Source organism: Microcaecilia unicolor, chromosome 2 (assembly GCF_901765095.1).
Source record: "Microcaecilia unicolor chromosome 2, aMicUni1.1, whole genome shotgun sequence".
Lineage (NCBI taxonomy): Eukaryota > Metazoa > Chordata > Amphibia > Gymnophiona > Siphonopidae > Microcaecilia > Microcaecilia unicolor.
Genome location: NC_044032.1, coordinates 631,872,940 through 631,885,402, shown reverse-complemented (window position 1 = coordinate 631,885,402; position 12,463 = coordinate 631,872,940). Strand labels below are relative to the sequence as shown.

General features: G+C 47.3%; 1 protein-coding gene across 7 annotated transcripts in view; it reads right to left on the bottom strand.

The window, feature by feature from the left end:
- ELF2 (E74 like ETS transcription factor 2) overlaps positions 1-12,463 on the bottom strand; it is a 215,658-nt gene that overhangs the window by 55,965 nt on the left and 147,230 nt on the right. For all 7 annotated transcript variants that reach the window (XM_030191713.1, XM_030191714.1, XM_030191711.1 and 4 more), the window contains one exon: positions 10,176-10,289. In XM_030191713.1, the coding sequence (XP_030047573.1) occupies positions 10,176-10,289 (114 nt within the window). The remainder of the gene's footprint in view (positions 1-10,175; positions 10,290-12,463) is intronic.

Here is a 12,463-nt window from a genome sequence, read left to right as displayed (position 1 = left end):
CTTCACCGTTGTGACCCAAAGAAGCTTGACATCTGATAAACATATGTACAGTACTGTTTATTATATGTATAGTATACAGTCTCCGTTAACTGATGTTAGGCTTACTTGAAGTAATCAGTCATAGTCCTCTGTATACTCTTGTGTCTGTGAGTTCCATAGACTACGTCTGCCAGACGGTAAAAACTGTCATAGCACTGACATCCAGTGGCCTCCAGATAGGCCCGCAAAGTGTTGAGACTCTCCAGCGCTCTTGCAAAAGTGACAGGAGGTTGTTGAATTTCGTCAGCATGTGCCTCGCTGCTCATTTCATCATCTGTTTCATCATCAGATGTTGCCTACGTGTAGGCGCATATCTTGACATCAGTGCTGTCATCAGCTGTTTGTAGACCGTAATCAACAGCTACGTAACAATGAAACTCCTCTTCAGTAACACAGGCTGGGATGTCAATAGCCTGTTCATCTGACGCGTTTGCAACAGCTGCATCTGTTTCGTCCCTCTCCACATCCTTAACAAAGCTTGCCCGCTTGTAGCAGTTCACAATGGTTGCCTGTGTAACATGATTCCAGGCTTCTTTCTGCATATGTAGGGAATCCAACAGTGATAGATTACGAGCCAGTTCAACAACACGTTTATCCTTGCCAGTCTGGTCATCCATAACGCTCATCAGACGACGTAGCACAAGAGCCGATAATGTTGTTTGAAATTGGCTATTATGCCCTGATCCATAGGTTGGATCAGAGAGGTAGTGTTTGGTGGCAGGAAGACCACCTTAATGTTAGACAGCTTGACATTGTCACTGTGTGCAGCACAATTATCATAAAGCAACAAAAGCTGACGCCTTTGTGCCTGCATTCTAGTTAACTTCTTTAGCCACTGCTTCCAAATTTCCCCAGTCAGCCATGAATTTGCATTAGCCTCGTATGACACAGGAAATCACTTAACATTCTTGGAGCAACGGGGCTGTTTGCTCTTTCCAACGACGAGTGGTTCCAACTTCTCACTTCCATCCATATTGCAGCAAAGGAGGATCGTCAGTCAGTCCTTCGACGTTTTACCTCCTGTAGTTTCGGCTTGTTTGAATGCAAGTGTTCCAACAGGAATCGCTCGCCAGTAGAGACCGTTTTCGTCAGCACTGAAAATGTCACGAGGTGCAAACTCGTTCAAGATGGTAAGAAGAACTGAAACAACCCAATTTTCAGCACCAAAGTCATCATAAGTACATAAGTACATAAGTACATAAGTAGTGCCATACTGGGAAAGACCAAAGGTCCATCTAGCCCAGCATCCTGTCACCGACAGTGGCCAATCCAGGTCAAGGGCACCTGGCACGCTCCCCAAACGTAAAAACATTCCAGACAAGTTATACCTAAAAATGCGGAATTTTTCCAAGTCCATTTAATAGCGGTCTATGGACTTGTCCTTTAGGAATCTATCTAACCCCTTTTTAAACTCCGTCAAGCTAACCGCCCGTACCACGTTCTCCGGCAACGAATTCCAGAGTCTAATTACACGTTGGGTGAAGAAAAATTTTCTCCGATTCGTTTTAAATTTACCACACTGTAGCTTCAACTCATGCCCTCTAGTCCTAGTATTTTTGGATAGCGTGAACAGTCGCTTCACATCCACCCGATCCATTCCACTCATTATTTTATACACTTCTATCATATCTCCCCTCAGCCGTCTCTTCTCCAAGCTGAAAAGCCCTAGCCTTCTCAGCCTCTCTTCATAGGAAAGTCGTCCCATCCCCACTATCATTTTCGTCGCCCTTCGCTGTACCTTTTCCAATTCTACTATATCTTTTTTGAGATACGGAGACCAGTACTGGACACAATACTCCAGGTGCGGTCGCACCATGGAGCGATACAACGGCATTATAACATCCGCACACCTGGACTCCATACCCTTCCTAATAACACCCAACATTCTATTCGCTTTCCTAGCCGCAGCAGCACACTGAGCAGAAGGTTTCAGCGTATCATCGACGACGACACCCAGATCCCTTTCTTGATCCGTAACTCCTAACGCGGAACCTTGCAAGACGTAGCTATAATTCGGGTTCCTCTTACCCACATGCATCACTTTGCACTTGTCAACATTGAACTTCATCTGCCACTTGCAAGCCCATTCTCCCAGTCTCGCAAGGTCCTCCTGTAATCGTTCACATTCCTCCTGCGACTTGACGACCCTGAATAATTTTGTGTCATCGGCGAATTTAATTACCTCACTAGTTATTCCCATCTCTAGGTCATTTATAAATACATTAAAAAGCAACGGACCCAGCACAGACCCCTGCAGGACCCCACTAACTACCCTCCTCCACTGAGAATACTGGCCACACAATCCTACTCTCTGCTTCCTATCTTTCAACCAGTTCTTAATCCATAATAATACCCTACCTCCGATTCCATGACTCTGCAATTTCTTCAGGAGTCTTTCGTGCGGCACTTTGTCAAACGCCTTCTGAAAATCCAGATATACAATATCAACCGGCTCCCCATTGTCCACATGTTTGCTTACCCCCTCAAAAAAATGCATTAGATTGGTGAGGCAAGACTTCCCTTCACTAAATCCGTGCTGACTTTGTCTCATCAGTCCATGTTTTTGCATCTTGTTTTTCACCATGGTGTTTCTTGAATGTTATGTGGTTCTTCTCCTTCCATCTTTCCAACCATCCAACAGTAGCTTTGAATTCAGTTAGTCCAAGACTTTCAGCTAGCTGATTAGCTGTCTCCATAAGCAGTGGACCAGTGATCCTGACTTCAGAAAACCACCGAAAAAGAGCATCTTCCACCTCCTTAGCTTTTCCCGCACGTTTTCGTTTCCATTGTGGATCTGTATTGTTTTGCCTGTCTTCCAGAAGCTGGTCTTTCTGCTTCAAGATACTTGAAATTTGACTGGGATTGACACCATATTCTTTAGCAATAGATGCTTGACTGTTTGTTTTCTAATTTTTTAAGAACTTCTATTCATTCAGCCAGTGTTAAAGTCTTACAGTTGCATGATGACAACAACAACCCCAGTGTACACTCTAACAACATTCTTTCACTTATTTGGTCTGTGGCAGTTAAAGGAGCGGTAAATTTGAAATCTCGTTGGTTATCACGCACCAATCAGCTTCCATATTCCGTGCGCGCTTATGCGGAGTCTTTCTTGCAGAGAAGCGGTTTTAAACCATGCATATAAGCGAATCTTGCACTTATCAGTGGTGCACTAAACCAAAGTTTGTTCCCATAGACATTGATGGCGCCAAAAATGGGACCGAAGTACGGCATGCAGTTAAACAGAGCATGCGCTTATCCGACGTGCACTTAAATGGAGTGCACTGTATACACAGAGGGTAAAAATGCAGTAATGGGGAGTAGGGGAAAGATACAAGGGATTAGGAGGCAGGGAAAGGAATGAGATGGTAACTGGGAGAGCTAGGGGGTGGGAGGACATGGAAAGTTGATAGGTAGTTGAAAAGAAAAAAAATAATTAGATGGAGGACTGAGGGGTGAGAAAGTAGTTGAAATTTGAGTTGACAGAGAGGCAGACAAAGAAAAAGAGAAAAGACCTAAAAGAGAAAGATCAATATAAGAACATAATAGCCACACTGGGTCAGACCAATGGTCCATCTAGCCCAGTATCCTGCTTTCAACAGTGGCCAATCCAGGTCACGTAGTAGTAGTAGTCACAAGTACCTGACAAAAATCCAATTCGCAGCAACATTCCATGCTACCAATCCCGGGGCAAGCAGTGGCAGATTTCATCTGAGACAGATGTAATAAGAGAATGGAACAAGACAGGAGGAGAGAGGAGAAAAGCAAAGATACTTACCTGTAGCAGGTATTCTCCAAGGACAGCATATTCTCACAAGTGGGTGACGCTGATCCATGTCGCCCGGTCTGGCATTTTGCCAAAGCTAAAAAAAAGAGAGTTTTGTGAAGCTTGAACCGCGCTCCACCGCGCATGCACAAGTGCCTTCCCGCCCGTTGCACAATCGTGGTCTCCTTAGTTCAATACTAAAGCAAATACCAAGGAGTCAACTCCAAGGGGAGGTGGGAGGGATTGTGAGAATATGAAGCCTGCTCTCCTCAGAGAATACCTGCTACAGATAAGTATTGACACTTTCTTGAAGGGCAAGCAGGCTTTTATCTTCTCACAATCGGGGAATCCCTAGCATCCAGGCTCACCAAAAAAAATAAACGTTGGTCAATTGGGCCTCGCAATGGTGAGGACACAATACAGATTAACCTGAAACTATATACAATCTGAATGAGAGTGCAGCCTGGAACAGAATAAAATGGGCCTATGAGGGTGGATTCTAGACCCCAAACAGATTCTGCAACACTGTCTGCCCGACCTGACTGTCGCGTCTGGTATCCTGCTCAAGGCAGTAGTATGATATGAATGTGTGAACTGAAGACCACATCGCAGCCTTGCAAATTTCTTCAATGGAGGCTGACTTCAAGTGGATTACCAACGCAGCCATGGCTCTGACATTATGAGTCGTGATATGACCCTCCAAGGCCAGCCCAGCCTGGGCTTAAGTGAAGGAAATGCAATCTGCCAGCCAAATTGAAATTGTGCATTTCACAATGGTGACTCACATCCTGTTGGGATCAAAAGAGCAAAATCTAGGTGGACTGTATATGGGCCTTCTTCTCCATGTGGTAGGCCAATACTCTCTTACTATTCAAGGTGTGCAAGCTGCTTTCGCCAGAATGGGCATGAGGTCTGGGAAAGAATGTGGGCAAGACACCGACTAGTTCAAATGAAACTGACACCACCTTCAGCAGGAACTTAGGGTGAATGTGGAGGACTACTCGGTTGTGATGAAACTTAGTATAAGGTGCATCCACTACTAAGGCCTGAAGTTCATTGACCCTATGAGCTGAAGTAACAGCCACCAAGAAAACAACCTTTCAGGTCAAGTACTTCAGATGGCAGGAATTCAGTGGCTCAAAAGGAGCTTTCATCAGCTGGGTGAGAACGACATTGAGATCCCACGACACTGGTGGAGGTTTGACAGGGGCTTTGACAAAAGCAAACATCTCATGAAGTGAACAACTAAAGGCTGTCCAGAGATGGGCTTACCTTCTAAACGTTGATGATAAGCACTAATTGCACTAAGGTAAACCCTTACGAAGTTGGTCTTAAGACCAGACTCTGATAAGCGTAGAAGGTATTCAAGCAGGATCTGTGTATGGCAAGTAAGGGGATTCAAGGCCTTGCTGTCACACCAGATGGCAAACCTCCTCCATTTAAAAAAGTAACACCTCTTAGTGGAATCTTTCCTAGAAGCCAGAAAGACACGGAAGACACCCTCCGAGAGACCTAAGGAAGAATTCTAGGTTCTCAATGTTCAAATTGTGAGAGCCAGAGACTGGAAGTTGGGATGCAGAAGTGACCCTTCGTTCTGAGTAATGAAGGTCGGAAAACACTCATCTCCATGGTTCTTCAGAGAATAACTCCAGAAGGAGCGTGAACCAAATCTGCTGTGGCCAGTACGGCGCTATCAGAATCATGGTTCCACAGTCTTGCTTAAGTTTCAACAAAGTTTTTCCTACTAGAGATATTGTAGGATACACATACAGAAGACCTGTCCCCCAAAAGAAGGAAGGCATCTGATGCTAGTCTGTCGTGGGTCTGAAGCCTGGAACAGAACTGAGGGACCTTGTGGTTGATCAAAAAGATCCACCAAGGAGATGTGCCCCACGCTCAGAAGATCTTGCGGGCTATGTCCATATTGAGAGACCACTCATGCAGTTGAACAATCCTGCTCAGTCTGTCAGCCAGGGTATTGTTTGTGCCCACCAGATAAGTGGCTCGAAGGAACATGCCATGTTGGTGAGCCCAATGCCACATCCAGATGGCCTCCTGACCCAGAGGACGTGACCCGGTGACCCCCTGCTTGTTGGTGTAATACATTGCAACCTGATTGTCTGTTTGAATGAGAACAATTTGGTGAGATAACTGATCTCTGAAAGCCTTTAGAGCGTTCCAGATCAAGCGAAGCTCCAGGAGATTGATCTGAAGATTCATTTCCTGGGCGGACCACGCACCTTGAGTGTGAAGCCCATCTACATGAGCTCCCCATACCAGGAGAGATGCATCCGTTGTCAGCACTTTTTGTGGCTGATGAATTTCGAATGGAAGTCCCAGAGTCAAACTGGAACGACTTGTCCACCGCTGAAGAGAGCGTACAAGCTCTGGAGACACTTGGTAACATCTAGACTCTCGTGGCTTGATACCATGGAGAACCAGGGTCCATTCAGCTGATCTCATATGAAGATGTGTCATGGGTGAAACATACACTGTGGAAGTCATGTGGCCCAACAACCTCAACATCTGCCAAGCTTTGGCCTGCTGAGAGGCACGAACCTTGGACGTGAGACAAGATTGTCCACGTTTCTGGGAGGTAGGCTCGAACCCTCTTGTGTGTTGAGCAGGGCTCTTATGAACTCCAATCGCTGAACAGGGTGGAGATGGGGTAGATTAAAATGAACCCTAGTAGCTCTAGCACCCAACAGTCATCTGCATGGACTCCCAAGCACCGTCCTCGGAGGTGCTCTTCACTAGCCAATCGTCAAGATACAGGAACACATGGACTCCCAGTCTACACAGAGATGCTGCAACTACTGTTAGACACTTGGTGAAGACCTTGGGAGCTGACGAGAGGCCAAAAGGCGACACGCGATACTGAAAGTGATGTGTTCCCAGCCGAAATCGAAGAATACTTCGGGATGTGAGTATATGTATCCAGACAGCATAGTAAATCATTTTTCTGAATCATTGGGAGAAGGGTGCCCAGGGAAACCATCCTGAACTTTTCTCAGACTAGAAATTTGTTCAGAGCCCTTAGGATTAGGATGGCACACATCCCCCCTTCTTCTGCGCAAGGAAGTACCTGGAATAGAATCCCTGCCCTTCTTTCCCTGGTGGAACGGGTTCAACAGCATGGGCCTTTAGAGGGGCAGAGAGTTCCTCTACAAATACCTGCCTGTGCTGTGAACGAATGAGCTCTCGGTTGGCAATTTGGAGGTTTGAGATGCCAAATCAGGGTGTATCTGAGACGGACTATTTGAAGAACCACGAGATCAACATCTGTGGTTCACACCATGGCTAGAGAAGTAGCAACCTCATCAATGATACAAGAACGCCTCCCTCCGAAAGAGCTGGATAACGTGTGACCATTACGTCACCGAAAGCCCCTCTACATCAGAATCCGGAGGGGAAAAAGGGAGTATGAGAGGGTCTCTGACCCGCCCCCCCCCCCCCCATATCAGCTTCCGAAGGCACTGGTGCTTCTAGAAGCATGCCTTCTGCCCTGCGTCATTTGGCTCCCAGAGTGGCCCTCCAGAGAAGGGACCCTGCCATCTGCCAGCAGGGCCTGCTTGACCACCTAAGCCGAGCTCTGGACCCAAAAATCACCCCGGGACCGCCCCCCAGCAGGTGGGCCCAAGGGGGGGCAGGGGACCAGAACCTCCCACCCCAGGGGTAGAAGGGACAGTGATAACTAGTAGTAATAATTCCTAAAAAAAATGGCTGCGGATTGTACCACAGACATCGGGACCCTGTGAACCGATGCCTCGGGAGAGGGAGAAATAGAGTGGGACCCATCCGCCCCCTGTTTAGAAATCGTATCTACCACCCAGTGGTGAAGCAACAATAACTGGTGGGACATGATCACCAAAGCCATTTGCTTGGCCGAGGCAGAAATCAAATCATAAAGGGGAGTCGGCCAGCCCCGACTCCATCCTGGGAAGAGAGGCGGTGAAGGAGGGGCCGGTCCCCTGATCTTCCTCCACTGCTTGCTGCGCCCAGCTCAGGCATGCCCGAGCTGCGTACGAACTGCAAACCGAGGCCTGCAAGGACACCTCAAGAGTGCTTAAGTGCAGCCTCCAGCCTCCGATCCTGGACATCCTTCAGAGCCACCCTCACTCTACCAGAAAGGTGGTCTTCTTGGTGATAGCCACCATCAACGCATCCACCTTAGGCATCGCAAACTTTTCTAAATAGTCTGCACCCACCGGATACAGCAGAGACATCACTTTTACCACTTTCAAACTGGAGTCAGGGGTAGCCCACCGGGTTGTAATGAGTTCTTGAATCACTTCATGCACAGGGAACACCTTTGAAGATTTCCATGTGCTCGCTATTTTCAGGTTCACCATAACAGCAGCCTGCGCCTTGGGATCCACAATATTGTACGCTGCCAATGATCCTGTAATCAAGGAAGGAAGCTCTTCCCGGTAAAAAATGCATACAGCAGTAGGGTCATCCGGCTCCACTGGACAGAGCTCCCCCTCCTCCAACTTGCCTGCCCAGGATGGGTGTAGCGACTCCCCCGACAGTGTGGGTTTGGAAAGGGGAGAGGACGCAGGCCCAATGACCCCACACCTCAGATGGAGATGCCATTCGCCGCATCCTCTTATGAATCAAGATCTCCGGCAGGCTCTGCACTGCCTGCCACAACTCTCCTGCGGACCCCACCGAGGCTAACAGCACAGGAGAGGCCATCGTCAGAGGCAAAGTCCATTTTAACACGTAAGCCTCAAGTAAAAGGTAAGAAACTCGTGAGAAAACATCTCCTTTGAGAGCGAAGCCCTGGAGAATCCCCACAGAGCCCCAATCAACGCTGCCAAGGGCCCCCTAACAGGCCTCGGGGAGGGACAGAAACCAAGACTGCGCCACATCCATGAAGGCCCATAGAGGAGCCACTTCAGAAGAAAACATGGTATGCATGCCTGATATCTAAGCGCAGGATGCTCTGCACTGTCCCCAACAAAGCCATCGGCATGCCCTGCAGGATACACTCCCGCCGCCAACCTCCACTTCCCAGCAGTGGGAGAATCTTTTCACAGCATCTGCTACCATGCTGGCAAACTCCACTGCACTTGTGCTGTCCGACTGCCGAATCAGATTTAAAGGGTCATGCACCGCTACTGCATCACCGAGGGTCGGCTATCTCCCCCCCCCCCCCCCACGCTGAAACAAGGGCACTTACCCTGCCACCCTGGGCCCACTGAAAAGAGCTGCTGCTTGCTTCTGCCTTTGAGGTTGGGTTTTTTTTTTGTTTGTTTTTGTAAAAATAAATAAATAAAAAATAAACAGACAGATAAATATTGGCTATGAGGAAGGTCACAGTCCCACCAAGCTAACACAGGCAAGGGGCGCTGAGGGAAGAGGCTCGTGGGGTGAAGCAGGGACCTGGAAGTATCCATTATGCCCCCAAAGGTGGCACCACTCAGCCTACCATCCCGATACACGAAAAATCCAGGAGCTGGTGATAAGCAGTCCACCACCTGCTGGAGACAAAGATATACTGACTGACTAGGGGGCCAGCTGTCCTACGTCCCTGTCTTCAGTACAGTAATCTCCATCTTCACCTGCTGGTAGATGGATACAGCCCACCAGTTTCTGTAGTTGTCTGAAGCAGAGGCTAAGAAAGTGCACTTTGAACAGAAATCCAAGGGCCTTAGTGGAAGGAGAGAGAATACCAGACAGAGTGACCTCAATGAAAGCATAAAAGGCAGGCACAAATGGGTAAAGTAGGCAGAAGAAGACAAAAGTGCAAATCAAAACAACCAATGCTGCAGATTTCCCAAAGAACACTACTACTACTACTATTTAGCATTTCTATAGCGCTACAAGGCATACGCAGCGCTGCACAAACATAGAAGAAAGACAGTCCCTGCTCAAAGAGCTTACAATCTAATAGACAAAAAAATAAATAAAGTAAGCAAATCAAATCAATTAATGTGAACGGGAAGGAAGAGAGGAGGGTAGGTGGAGGCGAGTGGTTACAAGTGGTTACAAGTCAAAAGCAATGTTAAAGAGGTGGGCTTTCAGTCTAGATTTAAAGGTGGCCAAGGAAGGGGCAAGACGTAGGGGCTCAGGAAGTTTATTCCAGGCGTAGGGTGCAGCGAGACAGAAGGCGCGAAGTCTGGAGTTGGCAGTAGTGAAGAAGGGAACAGATAAGAAGGATTTATCCATGGAGCGGAGTGCACGGGAAGGACGAGTGTGGAGAGATACTGGGGAGCAACAGAGTGAGTACACTCTGAACAAAGATAGCCAAACATTTTTCTGTGCCCCCATTCTCACCCAGGGTGGAAAAATATTGACTCCTCCTGAGAATCAGTGTTTGCAAACAAAGAAAATCTGGGAAGACGATAAGTCCTGGTTACCGTACCGGGACTCCTGGCATCACGCAGAATGGTGGGAGATTCCATGTGCAACAGGGCCTCTGCAGCTTCAATGGTCTTGTCCGTACAGTGCACATTGCTGCTGTGAACTGAGGCTTCCACTGCAAGAGGGAAAAAACAAAAAACAAAACATCTTTAGCATACAGGAGTCATACCAGCTGTGGACTGAAAGTAACACTAAAACTATTAGCATATTAACTCCCCACACTCCTCATCACACAGTTGGGTGGGGGGAGGGGGGCTAGAGATCAACAATTCACACCCTGGAAGCCAGCAGCTACCAGGACCAAACCACTCAACTGCCTCCACTACCCCAAAACTGCATTTCTACAATAAAAAATGGAAGGAACCCCTCCCCCCACATATAAAGTATGATGATTTAATGAAAACCACCAGAAAACTGGGGGGAGGGGGGTGAAAAAGCAGTCTTCCACAGAGCAATTAAAGAATCAACACCAACACCTTTTACTATGCTTTCTAAGAACATGGTTTTCTCTTTCACTGCCTCCTTTTAACAGATTTTTCTGAATGATAAGCCAGTTATTCAATCAGATACAATTATATGCAACATTCACCCTGTTTAACAAGCTGCACTTGTGTTGAGTGTAGAGAACCCTCTTTTGGCTATTTCCCTGGTCTTACTGTCACTTTGCCTTTGGCACAGTCTGTCATGTTGGCTAATCACTGCCACCTGTTGCTCAACAGCAGCACTTGCTTCACGGTCGCTTGAGCTGCTCGGTCCATTTAAGGAAATCTGCTCCTAGCTGAAGTGCCAGAGGAAATCTATCTTTAGGTGACCCTGCTCTTTCTATCCTCAGCATCACCAAGCTGAAGAGATTCATCCGAGGCTGGCCCACAGCACCTGTTCTTTCAGTAAAGGCTAGCGTCCCGGCTCAGTAACTTAATGCCACTTGTGCAAAAGATGCAGGAACTACAGAATGGAAGTGTGAAAGAATACTGTGCCTGCTACTCTTTGCGTCTGTGCAGAGCTGAAAAGGGAACTCATCTACAGGTCTTGCAGGAACAGCCCATAAGTGACTAATGTGCACTTTTTCAAAGCTATGTAAATGCCATTCTAAAAGCTACCTCCAGGATCATCATCAGTTCTAGACAGGAGGCGTTCCGTTGATTTACACAGAAAACCCTCCCCCGTATTCCCCCTAATTATCCTGCATCATTCAGGAATTCCAGGCTTTTCTTGTGTAGTCAATTAGCAGATGAAGACTTGGTTTCCATATACAAAACTACCCTACAAAGCAGAGGTGGGCAAATACAGTCCTGGGGGGGGGGGGGGGGTTTGCACGAGACTGTATGTATGCACTTTCCCACTATATGCCAACAGATTTCATGCATATTCTACTACTAGGAGTGGAGGAGCAGCCTAGTGGTTAGTGCAGTGGACTTTGATCCCGGGGAACTGAGTTCGATGCCCACTGCAGCTCCTTGTGACTCTGGGCAAGTCACTTAACCCTCCATTGCCCCTGGTACAAAATACGTACCTGAATATATGTAAACCGCTTTGAATGTAGTTGCAAAAACCACAGAAAGGCAGTATATCAAGTCCCATTTCCCTTTCCCTATTTGAGATTCTACATGGAATGTTGCTGCTATTGGAGATTCTAGATGGAATGTTGCTACTATTGAGATTCTGTTGCTACTGTTTGAGATTCCACATGGAATGTTGCTATTCCACTAGCAACATTCCACGTAGAAGCCTGCCCTTACAGATCAGCAACGCGGCCGCGCAGGCTTCTGTTTCTGTGAGTCTGACGTCCTGCACGTACGTGCAGGACGTCAGACTCACAGAAACAGAAGCCTGCGCGGCCGCATTGCTGATCTGCAAGGGCAGGCTTCTACATAGAATGTTGCTAGTGGACGAGTAGCCTAGTGTTTAGTGCAGTGGACTTTGATCCTGGGGAACTGAGTTCAATTCCCACTGCAGCTCCTTGTGACTCTGGGCAAGTCACTTAACCCTCCATTGCCCCTGGTACAAAATAAGTACCTGAATATATGGAAACCGCTTTGAATGTAGTTGCAAAGTCCCATTTCCCCTTTCCCACTATTAATCATCGCCATAGTGGTTTTTCTGTGGTTTTTGCAATTTGATATACTGCCTTTCTCTGGTTTTTGCAACTACATTCAAAGCAGTTTATATAGTATATACAGGTATTATTTATTTGTATCTGGGGCAATGGAGGGTTAAATAACTTGCCCAGAGCCACAAGGAGCTACTACACTTACGCAACACTGTACACATTATCCCCTGGATTCTATA